At 30.2% G+C, this 24828-nt stretch overlaps 1 protein-coding gene across 6 annotated transcripts in view; it reads right to left on the bottom strand.

The window, feature by feature from the left end:
- The window catches only part of LOC139520997 (fibroblast growth factor receptor-like 1), a 35206-nt gene extending 12852 nt beyond the window's left edge, over positions 1-22354 (bottom strand). Inside the window, exons 1-3 of one of the 6 annotated variants that reach the window (XM_071314124.1) lie at positions 21964-22354; positions 15192-15265; positions 4735-5010 (exon numbers count right to left, since the gene is read on the bottom strand). In XM_071314124.1, the coding sequence (XP_071170225.1) occupies positions 4735-5010; positions 15192-15249 (334 nt within the window). In that variant the 5' untranslated portion in view covers positions 15250-15265; positions 21964-22354. Of the gene's footprint in view, positions 1-4734; positions 5011-15191; positions 15266-16172; positions 16909-17805; positions 17987-19455; positions 19493-21507; positions 21676-21963 lie in introns of those variants that run through there. The other 5 variants (XM_071314128.1, XM_071314130.1, XM_071314129.1 and 2 more) reach the window with 5 other exon arrangements.
- Between the last annotated feature and the right edge of the window lie 2474 nt (positions 22355-24828).

The following is a 24828-nucleotide window of genomic DNA, read 5'->3' as shown; positions in this document are numbered from 1 at the left end:
AAGTATAAAATCATATTATTACTAGGTCTGCCATTTTAATTGAATATTGGTGTATTTATTTTCACAACCTTATACTCAAAGTACTGTCAGTAAATACCTTTGAAATGCCACATGCTTTCTTAAGTTGTTTATTTTCAATTACTCCTTTAGAAATCTAGGTACAATTGCAATACACCTCTCCCGATTGTGTTTAAATCGCCCTAAGACTTTTTGTTATTTCTGGAGATTGAAATCGGGAGAACTTTAAAGAAAATGAAATTCCTTCTAAATGTGTTTGTCCAGTGGTCTAAATGACCAATATTGTGTCTAGATTTCAGTTTACTTAAGTCCAATCTAGATCATTTAATAAATAGTTTTGTTAATGTTTGAATGAAAATAAATATGTATTTAGAACAGTGGTTTTTCCCACCTTATTCTCTCCCAAAGTAACAAATAAAACTAAGTTTCTCAGATTTTTATACTAGAAATTGCATGAGATGCAAAAATTTAAAGGTGTCTAATAATAATGTTGCAGTGTGTCATGAAACTATTTACATTTTGGAGACAAAGAACTTAACATTGCCAAGACAGGGTCTTGATTGTCTTAATAACCATTATTTGAGAAAAAGACATTTTCATTTTTGGTGACATCTGCCTACTAACTCTGAAGATTTCAGAAAAACCCGCGGGGATTCTTTCAGGAATCAAGCTTAGAAAAGTGAAGAGTTGCTCTTAATTTGATTGCATAAGATGACTAATTCATTTATTGTGCATTGGCTGTCATTGTTACAATTAACCAAAGACTCATTAATCACGTCGCATTACAGCAGATTTTGTCCCTTGTTTTTATTCTTCATTTCCTTTTGGTAGAGTTTACCAAATGTGTATTTGTACTACATAAACACACATGTCACTTGTTCAATTGTCAAAATAACTTGTTTTATCTCTTTTTTTTAATTTTTTTTCAATAAAAGTACAAACATATTTCAACATGGAATCAATTTATAGGATCAATTCATGTGATATCTTTATCACTAAGTTTTTGTTATTTTTAAAACTATAACTATGACTCTTTGGTTTAAATTGAAAATCAAAACTTTGTTTCATAAATAAATACAAGATATCTATAAGATGTGACAAACGATGCTCTGAAAATGGACCAATTGACCCTATCACCAATTTCAAGGTATTGATTAATATTTAAATTTTTAGTTAAACTTAGTAAAGAAACGTAACTTCATCACAAAAAATACTCAGAGATCTGAATATTTAAAAACTTTCTTTTTAGAATTATTCTAAAGTTGGTATTTTGTCTTTTTCCATCTATAAATGCATAGACACAGTATGTTTTGTTAAAGTATTCGTTGATATTAGATCTTCAATTAATACACCCCTGGAGTCATGGGAAGTTAATTTTTCTTTTTAAATTTCTCTTTTATTTGAGGATTACAAACTGAATATCGTCTGCTGAGAGTGAAGACCACAACATCTTATTTCAATGAAGACCGTTTATATTTTCCACAAGAATGGATGACTTCAATGGCGATCTCGCACCACAATTTGAGGTGTGCTACGGTAGATTCACTAATCCGTAGTATTAAGACATGTTCATTCACAATATTCAAACAGCTTTACACCAATAAAAATAGAAGAATCACTGACTCTGTGTCAACTAGGTGCAAAAATTGGATTCAATTAAACATGGCCCCCAAAACAAAAGTTCCAGGTGTTTGGTGAATATAAAAAAACATTTAGAAATAGACCTACAGGATTTTACTGGGAAAATAATTCATAGGTTTGAAAGACTTCTCATAATTCAATTAGAATAAAATTATAAAGTTGGGAATATGAAAAGATGAAGTATCCACCAATTGCTTAAGCTATACCTGTACAAGGACACATGGTTTGGTTGCCATGGAAAATGTAGAAGAAAGTCTCATTCTGTAATTACCAGAATACTTCAGTTTGTGTAACTCAGGCTCATTCTGAGTAAGTTAAATGATGTCAAATGAGGACAAAAAAATAGGTTTATTTATTCAAATATATAAGTAAATATTTGCACATTGTCAGAATATATCAAGAACCCATTAAACCAACACCAAAAACATTTCTGAATATTTTTTTCCAGTTCTGTGACATTTTTCAGTATGACAGCCTAATTTCCTACAGTGGTGTGAGTTATGTAAATTACTAGTGTTGACATTTATAGATATTTACAATGGCGACCTTTACAATGTTTATTTCCCATCATTATCATCTATTGTATTATTATAAGTCTTATTTGGGTGCCATCATTTAGTATCATTTATTTATTTAAATATGACAAACTTATCAGTTGTCACTTAAAAACAAAGGGTGTCCCCTTTAAACTTGCACTGATAACAGCTTCACTACATTAGAATTGGGTTAGTTACCTGTCTAATGTACTCATATAGTTACATCCAGTACAGGTATGGACCAATGTCCGCTGGTCAAATGAAGCAGATGGTTCCAGTTTTCAATCAGGCAAAATTTATTGTTATTAGCACACCTGATTCACATGTTTTTCACTTAGAATGTTTTAAACCTTGCAAATTTCACACATATTAAAGAGAAAATTCCTTAATAAAAATGAAAAAAAGTAGAATGTTTGGAAGCAACCTTTTATTTTTTGGTAAATTACATATTAATATTAGAAGATGTAAGGTATATGTTTATAATGAGACAGCAATCCAAACATAAACCACAAAAATACATTCATTTTTATTCTAACTAAACATTGTAAAACAAAAAAAGTTTAAATTTAGTAAAAATGAAAGGCACAGAATTGCACCAGAGATTTCAGAAGCTTTGTTTACATTGCTATCCATTTTATCACCCTAAATGACCTGCATATAAAACCACCTGTAATAAATCACTGAATGCAATAAAAGGGGTAATAAAAGTTAAATGGTTGACCTTAAGTTATTATTAGAGTAAAATAGTTCACTCTAGGTCAAACTGTCCACAAGTACCAATATATAGAGAGGTCTTCATTACAAAAACACATTAATTAAAGATCACTTCAGCCCTGTCAAACTTCTTTAAACTGAAACACTATACCTCAGCTCTTTAACCCTGATTTAAATGGCGTTAAGAACCTATAACTTTCAAACAGAATATTATTTTCAACATGATTATCTTATCTGTGTCATCATAATAAAAGGCATTAAAATATTGTATATTTACTGGTAGTTTTAATAATTTGAAATAATTATTTTCCCATGAATCTTTATCAAAAAGTAGAATTCACTTAATGGCTGAAGTAGGTTCCATTACATTGAGAACCATTCTGTATATCTGCATAAAAACTTTTCAACTTAAAAAAGTGTTTAAAAAGACTAATTTGACAGTTCCTGGATATGATCTTTCTTACCCCTTTACACAAAAACACTAATTTACTTTTCTGTTTCTGACCCTGTGACCCTCCAAAAACAATCACCTAACCCTTTGACCCTCAACAAAACCATCTTTAATTGGATTCATTAGTAAGCAAAATGAACAGTCAGTTTTAAAGAAATTTATCTCAATATTTCATGGCTATCTGTTTTGATGTTTGTGTTGATTTAAAGGATAATCATATTGCTTAACATGAAAATCTTTCAGAAATCTGAATATTGTTTTCTCTGTAAAAGTAAAAAACATGAAGTTTTAAAGAACCACTTGAAATTAAAAGATCTTTTTAAGTGTTAATATATGATGCCAAATAAAAATAAGATTCCCCCTCAAAATCCCCCTTTTGTAAGTGTACTGCACCCATACATTAAGACAAGTGATGTCAATTAATATGTATTATTTTGATAAGTAATGAGTTGTGTCAAATCAAATATTCCTTATTCGAATAAATCATTACAATGAAAAAAGCAAATGTCAAAAATGAAATTAACTCCAATTTCTAAAATGAAACACTTGTTTAAACAATATTCCCTCAAGAGGTTTTTAAAGTATACACACATTCAGCAATTACTGAGCATGATTCAGAAGTACTTTAACAGGAAAGTTAATTCAATATTCAATATATTTGTCAAATTTCCATCTTTTGAGCATTATCGAGTTTTAACAGCAACTAAAATGGCAATATCTACAGCATTGTCTCTTTCAATAAGATTTGTATGTTATTGGGATGATATTATTGTCACAGAGGCAGGAAATTCACCTGGTATAATTACCAATATTCTAGTTTTAGTCAATTTCATGGTTCCAAAAAGCCATTTTTATTCCAACAAGAGTAGAAAGACTATCACTTAAGGATAATTAGAAGTAATCTCTGTGGAATATTGATTTGGTTTGTAGTAATAACAACTATACCCTTGAGAAAAGAACGCAAACATTAAATCTTAGGAGATTTGTCACCAAAAAAAAAGACTTTTCGCTTAATTGCCCCAGTTCCATTATGTAGGGCAATAAAAATGAAATGTTTTCAATAGAATAAAAAAACCTGGTAACTTTATGCAATGACAACAAAACCACAATACATTTGTACTATTTTCTCATAAATTATTTCTCTAGTTGCTCCATCTTTAGTGTTCTATGAAAGAATGTCTTCTGTTCTTTTTACCTTCGACCATGGTTCTGAGATTATGATTTTATATTGAGGCTTTGCTAGCCTCTTTTCTCTTTTTTAATTTCAATCCTGGACACTTAAAATTTTGTGGCATTAAGCAACACAAAGTGTCTGATTAGTTTTCAAGGAGCTGACTTGGAAAAAATTAAGCAATTATTGTATGAAATCTTTACCTTTTACAATTAATGTGTAATTGACAGAGTAGCTACCGAAACCATTGACAGCTTTACACAGATAGTTCCCAGCATCCTCCATTGTAATGTCAGTTATACGTAAAGATCCATCCGATAAAATCTTGAATTTATCCCATATTCCGTTCACATCATCTCCATCTTTATACCACTGATTTAACGCTGGTGGATTAGCTTCCACTGGACACAAGAGTTTTTTAGTAGTGTTTACATCCACAACTTGTCGTCTTTTATACGGATGTGCTAAAGTGGGTGGACCTGTAGAAAATATGATGGAAAAAATAAAAGTAAATTCTTAGTTATAGTACTAAAATGGTTAATGTTTTATTGTAACGGGTGCCTTGTATGTCTCAGCATCTTTGTTGATATGAATATCAAACTGTTAATGTTTTATTGTAACGGGTGCCTTGCATGTCTCAGCATCTTTGTTAATATGAATATCAAACTGTTAATGTTTTATTGTAACGGGTGCCTTGTATGTCTCAGCATCTTTGTTGATATGAATATCAAACTGTTAATGTTTTATTGTAACGGGTGCCTTGCATGTCTCAGCATCTTTGTTGATATGAATATCAAACTCTTACTGTGTACTCTGAATTAGTTTTTGCAATGTTTTTTTGCCATTTTTGCTAGTGATTTTTACTGTCAACTTTTCAAATGCTGTATATTCTTTTCTAAAATACTTGTTATTTACTAAGTTTAGTTTTTTATGTGTAAATTGCATTGTTCCTAAATGCATGTACCATTATTTTGTTTTTCTATTACTAAATGGCATGGTAACCACTTGGGGATTATCTGATTTAATCATCGAAACAGATAACTCTATGAACCAGTAGTAAATTTACTCAGTGAAACATTCCCCCCATCTCAATCCAATTCTAAATTTCCCAAATGTGCAACTATCAAATTTCAAATGTCACTGGAAAAAACCCTGATGTGAATTTTCCAATAATTAAAAAGAGAACTTATCCGTGATTCTCTTTAACCTTCAAATCATCCTTTGTATGGGAGACGTCATTTCACTAGTACCCGTCATGATTCTTATGACGTGGATGCTTTGGAGCAGAATAATTACGATTAAATTTCAGTGATTTTCCAGGGTTGTGAGACATACCTACCATTAAGTGGCATGTGTCAAATGACTTATATATACAGACCACCAGCAAACTCAAATTTTTAGATAAAAAAAAACTTCTATACTAAAGTGAAAATTCTGAGGTTCAGAACTTCAGATTAAACTTGCCATAATTTTATGATATTTTTGCTGGTCAAACTCAACTGTCAAAAATGTTTATAAATTGAAAAAAATGGTTGTCCAGCTGAATGATATTTCATGTAAAACCCTTTGATCTAGTGTAAATCTAAAGAGACTTAAAATTCAATTTCAAAACTACACAAATGACTGATATTCCACATTGAGTACCAGTATCACTGTGATACCATATTTTAACATGACTCCCACTAATTACTATGTTATTGTATACTATATAGAGAAGCTTTGACAGCTTTTCTTCCGAGTCTACCAAGAGAGGATCAAATTCGCATTATATGACTGGTACAATAAGTAGACAATTAAATATTAATATAAAAAGACAATTTATTTTGCAATATTGAAAAATAATCATGTTGTATGTACATATGATAAATAGATCATGAGCCTGTGGTATATCATTTGAATCCACTCCCTGGGGACAGTTCTCCTAAATGGATGTTACAGTTATCTCCATTTTATTAAATTAAGAATGAAATTAGAGTATTTAGGTATAATATATCTGTTATAAATATTTAATAATTTTGATAAATGGATTTTGACTGGTAAACAATGTTTTAGGGTGTAAGCTTATAAATAGGTGTTGTATTCTGACACCAACGTGGGAATTAGGTTTTAAAGCACTGCAAGCTCTGGAAAGACTTAACACAGTATTGTTGTCAGGGATGAAATCCTAAGTCCTGGTTATAAGTGGCCTACCGAGTGAGCTCTTGAGATAGTGATACAAGTACACATATCCTTCCCTTATACATACTTGATATTTGGTCCCAAAATTTTATGTTTTTCAAGTTTTAATTGTTAATACTAATCCCACTCCTGTTTCACTTCCTTTCACCAAAAATATTATTGATACCTAATGGCTTAGGGAATTCTAGCACAATCCCTGTTAATTATGAAGCCAAATCCCTTAAAAGTATAAAGAAAAGTTTCTCAAATATTCATCCAATCTTTTGGCAACTTGTGACTTCTGAAACGGACAACAGTTGCTAATTACCTCCCTTGTCAATTTCAAGGCAATAGTGTCTAAACAAAGAAATAAGAATGCGTTTGAAAAGGATTATAAGAATGATATAATACATGTAACAGGTGTGGAAGCTATGTTTTCCCTTGTAGTAGTTCTTATTTATCATTCTCTGTTCTTGTTAAGAGAAATTGTTGTTGAAAGATTTGACAAAACAGCTTCGTAATGACCTACTTATGCAAATCAAGTAATTTGTCTTTACTGAACATTAATGACAGGCATACTAACTTGTATTTTGTTTACATATATGATATTTGGTCTAATTTTCCATAAAAACACGTTAAATTAAGAATAATGTATTTGTGTTTCAAAATGGCCGATATTAGACCCATTTAACGTGTCTTGCTTTCTGTTTCTAACTAGGACCAATATAGTAATTTTTCATATCTACAACTTACAAATAAAACAATGTTTTCAAGCTTTTTTTTTTAAAGATTCATAAGAATTTTCACACAAAGGTGAAAGGACCTTGATGATATAAAAGCCATTACTTTGGTCTCATTTTTGGAAAATCTGAAAATTTATTTTCTGTAATTTGTTCATGATGCAGTAATAATCAATTACATAACCAAGTATAAATTTATCATCCCTGGTTCTCAAATTAAAATTGATAGAAAATACAGATTTGTGAGAATTGACAAATCCCCTTATTCCTTTTTCAAGATGGGCTTAAGATAAAATAAATAACTTGATTTGAGCACACATTTCTAATAGATATTTAACAAATGGATATTAGGTTACAGGAGTGAAAAGCTGAGCAACTCCAGAACTTGATAGACAATTATTGATTGTGTAATATGTCCAGTGGCAGATATTTCGTGCATATTCAGGACTTTATGAACACAAGTTGATCCACCTTTTATCCTTAGGTTAAAAACAATTACCAAACATGAAATGAAATTCAAATTGGGGAGACTTTGAATTGACCTTAAAACTGAGAGAAAAATACACTTTTCATTTAGAAATTAAGTAAAAATAAACTTGGTTTGTTATTAGAGAAACCCATTGTTCCCCTGCAAAAAAATAAATTGTTTTTTCAAGTCAAGATTTGGTCAATTTACATATAAATTTGAAAATGTATAATATTACATGAATGCATCAATCAAAATTTAAATAAAATATAATTTAATCAGTGTTTAATTTACACAAGAACATTGTTATTCATTCTCTGACAGAACTAAATGGGTCATAATATCCTAGAAATAGATTAATATTTCTGAACTTGATTAGAATAAGGCTTAGTGCAAATATAGATGACATTCAATAATGACATGGCTTTTTATGCAGTATAATCATGACTGGCCTAAGAATAAAAGACAGACTACTTAATTAAAATAACACATTCCTTATTCTGACAAAAAGTTATAATAAAAATGCCAAACTAGAAATTCTTATATATACGAATATTTAACTAGTCATATCATTGCATAATTTAGGTTTGCACAAGAAATTCTTCTTTTGAAAAGCTATGTGACAATGATTTGACTTATTACATGAAAAACAGAGAATGAAAATACATCTGCAAAAATAAAAAATAATGAGTGCATCTACCAAAATTCCAAATGTTTTAACAATACCAGGAGAATGTCTGGTTTACAATTAAAACACAGTAGGTACCGCAATTAAAGACACCACATGCCAACTCATTGCAAAACTTTTTGATTTTGCAATTTTTATTTTTGTGAAGAATGTACTTTATTGTTTTTTGTTCATTATCCTAATGATTTCCTCGGCTGAAGCCGTCATCCCTTGATATTTGCTGTCTGACACCTCTGTCAGGCTTTTTTTGCTGCCAAATATACATGATCTTTAGGTAAATTTTGATCCCTTTTATATTTGTTCAGGTGTTGAAGATGTCTTCATAAATTTTATTCAAACATCCTCCTTCTAAGCAAACAAAAGATAATCCCTTCCAAAAATAAACTCATCTTTATAAGTCATATGTTTATCACATAATTGAATTTTTAAATTCAAAAATTTTATTAAGTTCAATTGTGGTTACTTTAAGGATAACTTATAAGGCTAATAGAATGTGATGAATTTTGTTATAAAATGTAAAGGTTGACAATGGACTAAAGCAGTCTCTGTTTCATTGTTGTAAGGTTAAAATAATATTTCTCTATCTAATAACAAGAAAAACATTTCTCCTATATGTAGTTAATGGCTAACCATCCCCACACTGTAAATCATGTTTTCCCCTGAAGTTTTCCTTAGGTAACATCTTCATACATTTCCTGATTTAATCATAAATTGTTCAATAATACTTTTCATACAGGGCAAATAGGGGTGTCAGGCAATTAATCAGAGAGCTGGACAACACTTACCCCTAAAGGAGACCGGTGAAATATTAATGTTGGGGTAACCTATATATATCATTTTGTTTTGATCTTAAATAAAAAGCATCTGTTATTGGAATACGCCCAACTTTCTTTCCATATGATCAGCCCTTACCAGGGAAACAAACTAATGTAAAAGAAGCACCTGTTTTCTAAAAGATAGATGAACTATCTGTACCATGAAATTCAAATGTCAAGATAATCTTTTTTATTGTATTTTAAAATCATGATTCACACGTCCTGCAACTAATGCCATTACTCTTTAAAATGTATTTTGTCTTTCTTAAAAAAAAAAGAAAAGAAAAGACTTTTTCTTTGCAGCCATCTGTTTTCAGTTATTTTGAACAAATTCTCATTTATTTCCCAATTGAAATAGCAATTTTTTTTCAGAGAGGATATATTCCCATGCCTGTGTGATTCTACTACTTTGCAATTTTGAAAATGACGATTTCTTAGGGAAAATATATAATTCAATATTGTTTTAAATATCTTGTTTTTTTAAAAAGATATGAAGATTTTTCTGTTTTCTCATTTGAAAAATAAAGTTAAAATTGGACTAGATGTTGTTTTTTCATAATTATATGTTATTATTTCTGCTAATGCACAAAAAATAATAAAATTCCTGTGCTTATAATTTACAAAGTGCCAATAGGTATAAAAAGTTGTGTCCATTTATAATTGTCATAGATATTAAATGAGGTATGTAAATAGTAGGTCTTTTAACTGACTCACAAAATGACATTTCCTTCTGGCTGTCGTCTTATGTAAACTTCAAACAGCACTTAATTAATTGCATTTAAGATTAGCAGTGACAGTCAACATTAACTAAATGAGAAAACGCAACTAGGAGCACAATTATGAAATTTGATATCACAGTCAAGTCAAGTTGCTTAACTAAATACTATGCTATAATGTTGCATTTTTATCAATCTTATGGCAAATAAGGCAGGTGTTCCTATGAAGATAATCTAAAATGTCACAATTTTTTGAATTTATTAAATATGCGGATGTTTGTAATTTATATTCAACACCCACAAACACGGCTGTCACGTCTCCTATTCAAGATTATAGCGGAATATGCTAAATAAAAATTAAGCAATTTATTAACAATTATAACTTAAAAAAATTAAGATGGTAGAGGTGACTTCTATGGTGAATTAATCATCACTTTTTTTCTTCAAATTAGTAAAGTAAATACCATGCATCTAGCAGGCATGTCTTTTTTTTGTGAAAATAAACATCACTAATAGAAACAGAATCCATTTATTCTACCATTTCTATTGCCAGTATCAGCCAAAAATATAAACAAATTAAATCATTTGTTTACAAAACTAATTGCTTCCTTCACTAAACAGCCACAAAGTTTCAAACATTACATGGAACTCCAGAATGAAAAATCAGTCTCCTTTATATAACTGAAAGTTGTGATGAAGAAATAGGTTTTATAGTTAGCATCTTGTGAGGCTTGGGCTCATTACGAACTATATTAAAGCTATTAGGGTGTGCTTAAATCATGAGTAATGAAGAGAATCAGTAAGTTAAGCAACATCTATATCCACTTTTGTTTAGTAAACTTTGTAGCACCTTACAACATATGGTTTACATCCAAGGCCAGATATTTGGCATTACACGAGTTTTAAGAAAAAATGAGTGATTTTAGTGATCATAGCTGTTATTTGTTTATATACTAAGAAATAAATTTAGATTATTCATGGTATTCCAGTAGTCAAGGAAGATATTTTCTTTTAAAGGTGCAAGAATCTTTAAGAGCTTATTGAAGACCTCACTGTGACTATGAGATGAAGAACAGCAATAAAAGCGCTGTTCCTTTCCTTTTTATGTTTTTATTTGTTCAGCATGTACTGATTTTGTGTCATGGATGGATAACTCATATCCTTTATAACTACTTCATAAAGTCTACCTATTTCTAACACTGAATTTGTTTTTTTTCCAATTTTTTTTTTCTTGAAAATTCTGTGCATTAGATTCCCTCCTACTTCTTACAAGCACATGCAAGTTTATGTGTTGGTAATGGGACACTTATTTCCTAAGCATCAAATGGTCATAAATGCATTATATAATTATGATATATCATATCATGAAAATAAAGATATGTCTAAGTTGCCACTTGGGAGTGTCAATCAAGAGATTGAGTGCTGCAAATTGACTGTTTATTTATATTAAATAGATAAGATATGCATTCACAAATTTCCCATTATCAAAGGTCTTTTTGAAAAAGATGTTTTTCTCATAAAATATCAAAAATTGCCTCCCAAAGTTACATCATATTACAGAACTTTCAAGTGACACATGTAAATAAATATAGTTTGTGTCATTTATTCCTCAACTAAAAATATAATAACATTTTTACAGCAAGAACAGCTTTTAACCTTTAACTGTGGTAATACAAACTTTCTTTTGTTCATCTTTATAGAATTACCATTACACAAGAAAATTTCACTGTCACACAAATGTCTTGGACAAATAACTTTCATTTTTACACTAGAAATCTTCTGAATAGAAGTGAATTACAAAAATCGTGTTTGGTCTGTCACAAAAAAGAAAAGATTAATCAGGAAATTGATTTAATTCAACTAAATCAGATTAACATGCTGATCAGTCTAGCTTCTTTTTTGTTTAGATGGAAGATGGCATGCATTTAAGACTAGATTTTAACGGGATTCAAAACACGCATATGCGCTTTTTCCTTGTTAAAATGAATTTCCCACCCACAGAAATGTCATCACATGCTTCTCATCAAATGTAGATCAACTGTAAATATGATGCATGTCAAATAATTAGTGCACATGTTATAAATTAACCTTTAATGATGACTTAAACAGACCTTCCAAAACCTTCAAATGTAGCATCAAACAATGAAAAAAAAAGTGGTTGGATTTACAGGAGAAAAGAACCTAAATGGAAAAATTTCAGTGTGTCTAAACTGCACTAATTTGAAATTGCTGAATGCAAAAAGAAGAAAAAGATATCCAAAATCAATGTTCATTCAGTGGACTTTGCCTTTTCTCTGTACTAATATGCATTATTTTCTATCTAATACATGTGCTTATACTTGTGTCATTGTCCTAATCATTTACAATTTCCTTTATCTCAATAAATTAGTTGGCACTACTTAGTATCTGTTAATTTAGTAAATTATTAACCCTTTTAATTTCCTGTATCAATTAAAATATGCATATCCACACCTATGAACATGATACAATAAAGGTCCAAAGGTCAAGTTCATGTCCACCACTTTATTAAGATTATGGGTCGTGTACATGGATTGCTCATTTACACGCAAAGGGGCAAAGCCAAAATATTTGGTTTATTAATAATTTATCACACATCTTACTTAATTAAAAGCAATAAAAAGGGCTTTCATGTTTTTAAAGAAAATATAAGAATTACTACAAGAATTCTGGTGTAGAAAGTGATACTAACACACATGGTCCAAGTCCGTCATCATAATTACTGAACATTAAATATTGACATGTTATAATTTACATGGATGAACAGATTAATTAGTTTCTAATTGAAAAATTAAATTCATATTGCAATCTTTCAGCAGTTAGGTAGTGCCAGAACTGTGTTTTAATTAAGATTCTGTTTCCAAAGCAAACCAGATGGTTTTGAGAGACAAGAAACATTTTGCTCATTTAGGAAATTCCACTTCAAACAAGCCATCTTTAATTGTTTACATTTCAGCTTGCGATGCTTCCAAGTCAATACCAACATTTTTCTAGTGAAGCAAACCAACTGTAAAATGGCTTCCCCATACACTAATATACCAGCTAGTATAAACATAATAAACCTATTAGAAAACAGTAAGGAACAGATGAAAAAGTCATCATTTATCTTATACTTATTACATCCAAAGTCATCTCTGTCTTCATTTCTCATTTGGGTTTTTAGGGAAATTGTTTTAACCTCTGTCATCACTAATTAATTTTTCTTGGGAAGCAGACCTAGCAAAAATAGTAAAATACATCTGAACCTATGACGAATTAATATTTTAAATTTCCATTTGACCACCAAGAACAGATGAATCTTAAGTAATATGACAACAGTCTAAAGATTTTTTTCTAAATATAAATAATTTTTAGCAATTTTATTCTAGAAAACGCTTGGAAAAAGCAAGAGGATCATAACTGTTCAGATTTAAACTTACGTACCCCCTTTTTTCCAGTTTGCATACATGAAAATAAAGTTAGAACTACTTAAAGAGTAAAAAATTTAATGGGATCTTTGTTGGAAAAAAATAATTTTGCTTTCAATCTTACTTTTACTTTCAGTTGATGAGGCAGAATGCTATAGAATATACAATCTACTGTTTTATGAATAAGAACAAAGACAACAATTCTGACACAGCTATATATATTTTTCTCAAAACTAAATTAAGAGTCATGATCTGATTTATGACTTTTTTAAAAACATAAATAAAACGAGGAAAATACATCTGCAACTGGTACATGTCAATTTTTGTAAAAGATGGATAAAAATATCAAATATTATAAAGAACGACATGTAGATTATGGAATTAATCAACATCCCGTTGGGCTTTCGGTAACAACTTATCTACAAAATGCTATTACACAAATGGAGTCCCTGCAAATTTTATCAAACTTTCATTACGATTTCATAATTCTGTGCATAGCTTTATTATATTATACTAGAGGAACTCAAATTACTTTGGTAGTATGTCTAGCGTTTATAGATTTTAACATGTCCCATTTAGATTAATATCATCAGCTGATTCCGGAAAGTCATTTGTTTAGGAAGACAAATATTTTGATCTGATCGAGATAATCTCTGAAAATATATCATTTCTAACCAAAAAAATTAGCCGAAATTACAACCAGAACTGACAGATAGAAATGAAAATTTAATTAAAGTAGAAGTTAAAAATTTGCTGGGGATGTGACATATATGTTTTATATACCACTATGCACATAATGTACAGCAATTATACTTTTTGGCTCCAGCTTTTTCTGATTTAATCAACTATAATACAGAACTAAAATTAAAACAATTAAGAAATATCAGCTGATTTTACGCAATATGACTTCAGAAAATGGTAATCACTCTGTACTTTGAAAACTTATTATTATTTCACCTCCAAGAAAGCAAAACAAAAAGAAAATTGTTCTTATCTGATTAAAATTCACTGACTGAAAAACCACAAAAAACACTGATTTTTTTTATCAATTTTTGAAATCATGGCCAGTCTAATTTGTGTTTTGGCTTTAATTACTACCCCAGATTAAATTAAGCATGAAAGTTGGGTCTTGTACTGGACTGATTTAGTAGTGTCATAAGTTAGTCAATACTCAAACCATCCTTCAAATATTTGTTTACAGTTTTGAAGATGGGATGGTGTCTAGGTGAATTATTCTTTCCCTATTTTTAATAATATACCAAAATCATCTTTCAAAATACTGGATTTTGGTGAAAAAAACAACCCAATTTAAAGTGAAAATATGAAGAAAAAAAATTGTAATATAAATATGTTGGATCAGTCTCAAACAATGGCAAACGATCACTGATCTAGTCATATTCTACTTGAAACGATAAGTATCATTCAAATATTCAGGTAGTTTGAGGCCATAATTCAAACTTAATAAACCCAGATCTTGTTATTTTTTATGACAACTTTTTATGCATTTGTAGTTTGTTTGCCGCTTAGTATTACATGTATGTATGTACAAATCTTTAAAATTTGATCCAGATTTATTCAAGGCTTCCAAGTGTCACCCTTCCCCTCCCCCTCCAAGAACTACGGGAGTGGTTTAGTTTTGTATTAGTGACTTACCATAAGCTGTACAGAATGAGAACAGGGTAAATACTATATTAATAACAAGTGTCTTCATCTTTACTTCTGATGATCTGCAATGACAAAAAATAAAAAAATAAACACTCTATTCGTTATCTTGCCATTAAAATATAATATATATGGCATAATATATTTAAAAGATTAAAATTACACTAAACCTTTTCAACATCTGATAAGCTGAAGAAATTTCTGATTGATGTTTACAGGTAATTGAAGCAGTTCCTATGTTTACTGAGAAATTGCAATAAAAACTTCTTCTTTTTTTTTTAGTTTTGATGGTTTATGCTTTTAGAGAGCAAACCTTACAAAATATAAAACAAATGTTGTGGAGCATACATCATCACCCCTCGTCAATTTCAGAGTTGTTGGAAGAATTCTTCACAAAGAAAAGATTCTTCAAGATTGAAGCTCATCTGTCAATCAGTAAATCTATAAAAAATCAACGCCTTCTAAAATATTAGTTGATAGCGCAGAGTTTTTTCCTCACATAAAATAGCAATATATTAAGTTCCTATTATTTCAGTTGTGGACTTTGCAATTTAAGAATTATACTAATTTGAATCAGATATGTCTAACTGTCAACAAAGCTTAAAATATCCATAACAGAAGATCATACTATCATTTATACTAGAACTTTGTCATAGTATGTACATATGCGATATTGGCTTTGCTAAAGGCCGTACAGTGACCTTTAGTTGTCAAGTTGTGTCATTTGGTCTTTTGGGAAGAGTTGTCTCATTGGCAATCATACCACATCTTCTTTTTTTATACATAACATGTAGTAATAGGTTGCATACAATTTATAAATGTTCAATATTTTTGGTAATTCCTGTTTCTCTCTTTGTATTGAAAGATCCGATAGTATTCTTCACTTTTTTTTTTGCGATTTTGAAATAGCCGAAATTTTTATTGATACAGCAAGAATGTTGATGACTTAAGAAAAGGATATCTCTTACTTACCTTTAACAAATAAAGTCTTACATTACAAAAATAATTAATCCCTTTTAATATTGAATGAGACCTTGAATTGAGCACATTATAAAGTCATATGATATAATGTACTTCACCGTACAAGTGGTTACTCCAGCTAAATGTCAATTCAATATACACACCACACAACAATAACTTTCTTAATTTCCACAAATTTTCATTTTTAAAATATCATTAGGTGTTCTTTCAATAGCAACTTCTACTTGCTTTCGTATAAAGTAAATTTGAAACCGCCTCTAATATATACTGAATTTGACACTCATGTCAAATATTTTCTATAAAAGCCGGATTAGATTTTTCCATTTAATTCAGCATATGACACTGAAAGGAAATTCAGCCTTTTGATAGATACATAACAATTCTTCAATGTACTATTGATTAACTATGAGTACATAATTTTCTCTCTTGAAGCTCCACAAATTTGCTTCATTTCAATGTTTCCTCAAATTTAATCCAAAATTACAAAGGTTTTCACAATGAAAGTAAAATTAAAAACATGTCAAAGCCACTAGAACGGACAAAAACTGTATTTATTTACTCCGCTACTGTATAAATATTTGTGTGAACAATGTCAAACTGAAATCTGTAAACGTTAATGAGTTGGTGACTCAATAGGCACACATCTTCTGATGGAAAAGATTAAAAAAAAATCCATTTGCAAGCTAAGATCCCAAAGCCTCTCGTTCTGTATTGGGAAAGAGAAAGTGATTTGATTGTGAAGATTTCAAACCTTGACAGTGGTGTGTACGCGAATAAACGAATCCTTTTCATTGATTTTGATACGGTCCAACAAAAGTGTCATTGAAGGAAATGATGATCAGATAATAACATAAACTGGCCTCCATATGACAGGTAAATTATCCCGTTCATTATAGACTTTTAATTCATTTTGTTCAGAAAACTTTATACATTGCCATAAATTGCTTATAATGCATATATATTTTTCTTCCGTAATATATTTCACATTTTAAAGTTCAAAGAGAAATGTCATTGTTCATTTTGGTTGATTCTTTTTCATTTAATTTGGAAATGTTCCTACAGAAAAACAGGGGCAACCTCTTTGCCAGAAATCAAAAAATATACTGCTTTTCCAGATAACCAAGAAAATCCTATTTTTTTTAACTTTAGTTTTTTATGAACAGTTTTAAAAAGAAAAATAAAGTTCAGACATTTAAGTTTTAAATTATTTAAAAAAATTCAAAACTGCTTTTGAAATAAATTGTGGATTATCATCAATCACCAACCAAAACATCTGACCTAATTGGCCAAACAGTTTAAGTAAAGTATATCTGAACCCATATTAGACAATTTCCCCATGTTATCACCTTGATAATCAATCATAAGCCAATTAAAGCCCAAATACATTTAATGAACGGTAATCGAGTAATCCTTTTATTTAAAAAAATATCCATCAATATTTACAGTGTTTATATAGTTATTTTTAACATCTAAAAGTTGTATGAACAAAGACTGTAAAGTTAAAAAGATTCCATCGATCATAATTAAGCGCTCTATTTACTATCTGTCAAGGTTTTAAAACAAAGTCGTCTCTTGAAAAGAGACCGCTACGTGCATTCTGCTCTCCAGGCGAAATCCTAATTACCTGTTTTATTCTTATTATGATCTATTAGTAGCTATAACATATTAAAATCTGGTCTCGTTTAATAAATAAATTGCAAGCATGCATGTAAACCTTTGGGAATGAGTGTACTCAGTCTTTGTACATTGTCTGTGATCGATTGGCTCAAATTGCTCAAAGGTCGAAAAGCACGTTGTCCAGATTTGGATGCAAAGGTGAAAAGACGAGGATTATCGAAGATAAATTAATTTTGATTGGATGCCACCGAATTTTATCTACAGCACAGACCTGTCGGTAGTTTCACCATTCTCCGTGTTATTAATATGTCTGTAAGCATGGAAGTTTGGATGGAGCAGGGGGAAGTCTCTCGGGATGGGGCAATTATTTTTCTCTCTCTTTTAAAAAACACAATAGGATAATGATTTGATAAGGATACAGGTACATTAATCTGTAACATCACACCCTTATATATAATACCATGCTTACATTTCTCTGGTCATTTACCGTTTTGTCATAGTTTCCACTTTATAAATGAGTGTGTCGTGAATGAAGGGTACATATATCTTGTTACATTACTTTCACATCATATGAAATGGTGAATTTAATTTTTTTTATTGACAATTCAATGCCTATAAATCATTAAAGAGTTTCCTATTCTAATTTTCATAGTTATAGAGATAAATTTCCAATAAATAAACTGATAATTGACTATCTAAGTATTACAAAAACATAAAACTACCGCAATCTCAATTTATGTGAGTGCTCCTCCAAAGGCGGCCAAGAAAAGCTATCTTACGACCATTTTCCATATCATTCATAAGTATCAGTGAACATTTAAAGTCACAAATCCGTAAATTATTGGAAAATGATTGAGTATACGCTGATCTCGGTACATAAATTTCCCGAACGTCTTTCATCCAATGTTTACTTGAGAACAAGGTATTTATTGAATGGTTTAACGCGGTAACTTTGTTATTAACTTTTCAATTAGTTTTAATAACTATTCAGTATTTATTGGACCGTGTGAAAACAGAACAAATATAATCTGTGATCTTTAACATATATATTATGCTTTTCTAGCATCTGGGACGACAAAGGCTATATATTGATGTAACATTATTAAAATGAAGCTTTTTGAATTGAATACATAGGAAGGGGTGTATCGAAAGAAGTCACGATTTCTGAAAATTAATTAATAAGAAATTTATAATATTGTTTCATATTGGATCAACGCGATAAAACAGATTTTCTCTTTTTAAAGAAATAAAAAATTCAGATTATTTTTTTTGTAATATGACTACCTATAGCATGCTTATTTTGCTTAGTAATTTCTTAGTTCTAACACGAACCCAGATAAAACTGTAAAGTTACCGTTAAATAACTATACTTCGGGGTGTGACCCCGTGTACTTGTTTGTGTATACGCGAATTTTGCATTCCACCATTTCCTGGGAATGTATAGATAGTTCAGTTAACTTAGGTATGAATCAATTAAATTAGATGGTCTTATTTGAAAAATTTAATTTAAACGAATTAAAATAAAACAAATTGAAAACACGCTCAAAGTTAAGGTAAGCCGAGATGAAAATACAAAATCTGAAAGAAAAACTCAAGTGTATGAGACGTTCAATGTTTCCTAAAATAGAAATAAAAGATGTGAAGTTTGTATAAATACCTGCTTAAAAAATAATCCTTTAATCCAGTTCTACAGTGCACCTTGCGTGTTGCAAGTTTTTATCATTATCAGAATATGTGGTGCTAAAATTAGTAAAAATAGTAAGCCCAGCGGGGCGGAATGTCAAATCGGTTAGCACACATCTAATCAGGTGACATAGTGTTTGAACAATTCGCGACAAATGACAGGTCAATTATGATTAATCATCTATACAAAATATTATTATATGATAATTTAATCTAAGATCTAAAAAGTGTTCACCCATACTGTGACAGATATCGTCAAAGTCCACAGTTGCTATAGTTTTTACAAAATTTTTGTTTTAAAATGTAATTAAGGTAAAAAAATGTGTGAATCAACAGAGTTCCGATTCCAAACTGTTATATTTGTTCCATTCATAAGAGCCGAACATATTATTCAATTATGATGGAAAAGTTATGGATTAATGGAGTATTATTGTAAAAGGCTAACTTGCTGACCATAAGGAATTTATCGTCAGCCAATATAACACCGAGACTGAACCTGAAACACATTATTTTGTTTTAAAATAGATTTTTTAGTTTTGCAGTCAATATCTATTTTTTTGTAAAGGAAGAAAGATGTCGTTACTGTATTATCCGATGACAAGTGTTAGCTGAAGTTTCAATTCGGTAGCCGATTTTCTTAGCAAGATTTAATTAATTTTGACGCAAATCACGCGAGCACTTGTCCTTATCTTATCCTATTTCTAAGAGTTATGTTACTACATCAAGTATTACATGGTCTTTTGGTGAATTACAAGTTGATAATGCGTTTTTAATGAACAATATATGTCATTTTAGAATATGACGGTATTTTACGTACTAATTCATTTAGAAGGCCAATGATAACATCGATTTATGTATTTGTTTCTGTATTTGTAACAGTGGGTTGTGACATGGTTGTTAACTGTTATCCCCTTTCTCATTATTTTAGGCTTACACAAATATTCATGTCCATATTAATATTATATTTTGGTCAAATATTAATCGCCCAATATTGTTAGAAAGTCTAGCTCTTTCAAACCAAAGTTTGCTTCTTTCTTTCTGAAGCAGTTTTCTGTCACGGTAAACCGTCATAATAAACTCTTAGGACCAGAAGTTTTGAGAACAACATATATTTTATTTGGACCTAAAGAGACATTTTAAATAATAATAATAATTGTAATAATTAAAGGACTAATCTTGTCCAGGGACTTCATTACTAAGAATAGGTCTTGTGGTCAGGTTTTATGAGCCCCCCTTTTGAATTTACCTTGGGGTTCGATAGTTATGTTGATTTATTTTTATCAACTTAATTTATCAAAACGAACTTGACAGTTTGAGAGTTTTAATGTGTGTTTTTTTTTATTTAGACCAAAAACAGAAGAAAAATCTATTACTTGATTAATGAAAATTAGATTGTAACGTAAAATAAAAGCTGTGTTTATCTCCGTGAATGATAAATTCATTGGAACAACACAGAAATGACGCAAGAAACCTCTTTATATTTGACAGAAAAATTGACAAAACTAAAAATAAGTACTGACGGTTTTGACACGGGTGGAATTATGATTTATATCAATTCGCTGGCAAGGTCAAATGCAAGATAAAATCTACCGTTACACTAAATTAATGAAAGCCCTTTTCATAGCGGTATTTAATCATTTAAAGTTAGTTTATAACAGTACTAACTTTATCAAAGTCAGTGGTCGAGACCTGTCAATATTCCCTCAGTTGGCAATGAAAGTTTTTTATTGAGGGTTATAGTTGTAAAATGCAGGTATTATATATTTTTTTAGTATTATTGCAAGTGTCATCCATAAAAAAAAGTTGCAGAATAGTAAGCAGCTCTATGGGATATCTAAAATCTGTAACTTGAAATCATGGAATACAAGACTAATAGTTATTTAAGAAATAATCACGGAAATGTGAAAGGTGAATACCACTTTACACCTGGATTCTTACCTGCTTATGATGACAGAGATTGTTATCAGACATACCTGGCATGCCAACCAATGTACAATTTTTATCAAATTTAGATAAAATTTCATACCTGCTTTGATACCGTAGATTTTCTTCCAAAGGTAACAACTACATCCATACAAAATGTCACTCTGTTTATCTTAACCAAGAATAACAAAAATACAAGACAAGAAACAATATTGTCCCGTCTCATTAATTCAGATGTATATCATATATGTAAGACAAAATCTTGCACTATACGTGTCAATCGTAATTCAGGTGTTTTTAGAGTTTTTGTCATCAATTACATGACATCCATATTAATTTTCCAACAATTACATATATCAATAAAACCTAAACATGACAACTGTATCAACATTTAAAAAAAATACAACTAGTAAGTTTATACAAAGTTCATTGTATTATCTATGCATATATATCGAGTAATCAATTGCATGCAAATTTTCTTGTACATGTTACAAAAAAAAAATACAATGCAGAAAATCTACCAATTGTGTTAGGTAACAAATTAGATTAGAAATCTCACCTTGTAAAATAGTTAATCCAGGCAGCTGTTTATGAAATATTGTAATCATATATGTCAACTTTTTCGCATCCTTATAAATTGTCACTCGACACTATATGTTATCATCTGTTAATATAACAAAGATTCGAAATTCAATTCACAAAAGTAAGAAAATGAAGTAAGTTTTTTCCTAGTAAACATTGGAAAAGAGTTTGTATTCGTCCAGCCCTCAGCTATACAAACAAGTATATTAATTGGTTGCTCTTTATAAGTTACGATATGAATTAAACTCCTTGTAATAGACACACCTTCACGAGTGCAGCCTTATTTTCTATGTAAATAAAGTGAAAACTTCACTAATTCTCTACAATATGAAAATCTAAACATGATTAAGTTAGAAGTCACGTGACATGGAAATACCTATAGAGCGGAGAGCATGTGGTTTTAACAAGGTTAAACTGATAACGACAATAAATTATCAAGTTGACTGTTCTTACACAATTATGACAATTTTCTATACCACATAAAAGTATATCCACATGGACAAAAACATTTATTTGCTACACATGTGTGGAACTGACAAACTTTTGCAAATAAGAAGGTTTTAGATTGGAATAGTATTTTTATGCATATTAGTTAAGAGACTGAAGCACAACTTACTATAATAAATAACTGTTTTGAGCTCGAGGTTTTGAGCTTTGGCGGGTCTATGAAGCTTGGTCGGTCGTCCTGATATTGCATGAAATATTTGTCACTGGACGTTAAGCAACTAACAATCAATCAATCAACCAAAAACTCGAAAACGTTTTGCATTGGTTTATGTGGGAACTAATTATAATATTGACAGTGTACTATTGGCCAGGGTTCGCTATGATAATAGAAATCAAACTGGAAATGTATCATTATATTTTTGCTGTGTACATACTCGATCCATTTCAAGTTTTCATTGGTATAATTTGTAACATTATATTTAAGACAACGCGTATATGTGTTCATATTTTTTTCTGCACCCTTTTCTCAAAACCGAAATGTATATATACTTTTTCTTTATCGAATTGGAACGTTTTCATTTTCAAAAGCGAATCGGTTAAATTCTTATCGATAGACGTCATGAAACGCCAACCTTTCATTCAAATTTCTAACTTCATCATTTTATAAACTTCGTGCATCTGAAGTCCTTTTCTGGGTTCAGCTTCCGAACAGGAGAACTAATTATATATAAAACGCACGTATTTGAAAAAGCCAGTCAGAGATGCAAAACATTTGTAGAAACATTAAGAGTTATGTGTAGCATCTTCCTTCTTGGTAAGATGAACAAAAGTTCTAAACAATTTGTTTACATTACTGCATCTAATAACCTGAAACCAGTTGCTTTTTGTGGGAAATAGTACCTCAGAGAACCATTTTTTTTCTCTCACAAATTCAGATTCAAATTATTAATTAGTTCAACAAAAAGATGTTTTTTTTTTATAATTTGTCAAAAAGGCAACATAATTCACTATTCACGATGCAGTACCTACAAGTACAACTGAATTACTTTTGTGAATATTGTTATCTTGTTTTTCTTTCCAATAACCTGAACTTGAACACCTTCACTCTCTCTGCAGTTGTTCAGTATGAACTTGAACACCGTCACTCTCTCTACAGTTGTTCAGTATGAACTTGAACACCTTCACTCTCTCTGCAGTTGTTCAGTATGAACTTGAACACATTCACTCTCTCTGCAGTTGTTCAGTAATATTGAGAGATTTGGTACGTTATGATATTTTTATTCATTATATTTCTTATCATTGATATGAACTCTTCTTGCAGACAAGACTTTGCTATCAACATTTCCGTAGATAAAACTCGGGTTATTTTGTGATTGCAATTGTTAATAGGGGGAAACAACATTTAACTTAATTTACTCTCTGTTTTACAAAAAAACTTTATTATAAAATGGAGCATTTTGGAAAGTCCAAGATTAACAATATATCTTCTTTTTTTCCCTTATTTTTCTTTGTATATATACTATTTTATAAAGTCACACATAAACAAAAGTCTACAATCAGACCACTGCAGTATAAAACTGTGAAATGACTACTGCACTAAATAAAGGGAGATCTATATCGCATTTTTAAATTCCTTGAAAACATTTTTTTTATGCATAGAGTACATCAACAATAAATATTCATGGGGCAGTTCATTCATATCCGGTGCATTTTTAATGTTCTCTCTAATTGTTTGTCTTACTATTCTTGTTTTTTGAAACATTCAATAGTGCAAAACATAATTATGATTTTAATCAATATATTTATACGATTGCGGCTCTTGTTGATGAACGCAACTTTCATTTACAGTGCAAAATGATTAATATCTTATCACTTTATTCTGTCCTCTTTGTAACTTCCAATAGACTCTACCAAGATCCCTTAACTTTTACATACTGCACTGTACTTTCCCAAAACCATAACCTGATCATATGCCAATCAAAATATGTAAAACTCACCAAACGCCTTCGGACACCCAGCCGACCGTGCGAGGACTGAAAAGGCAGTCAAGGTCGTTAAACACTTTCATCGTCTCATTTTGGAGAAAATTGCTCCTATCAGAATGAAACACCGATTAGAAAAAACTTTTCTAATCACATTAAACGGTACGTACTTTACTTCACCAGATGCACATATCGATAATTAAAAAAGTATTTTCAACGAGGCCATGCTATGTGAAAACCAAAACCTTATTAAAACTTCGAAGAGCCAATATCATCAAAAAGACCAACACAAAATGGCCAAAACCAGTTGAAAAAAATTCCGAGCAATACATGAGGGAGATGCATTCCATAATTTCATACGACTTTCTTTATAATAGCGAATTTCAATAAACAATATCTGTAAAAATAACAAG

The sequence above is a fragment of the Mytilus edulis genome, chromosome 4, assembly GCF_963676685.1.
Source record: "Mytilus edulis chromosome 4, xbMytEdul2.2, whole genome shotgun sequence".
Taxonomy (NCBI): Eukaryota; Metazoa; Mollusca; class Bivalvia; order Mytilida; family Mytilidae; genus Mytilus; species Mytilus edulis.
This window is presented reverse-complemented; position numbering and strand designations above follow the sequence as displayed.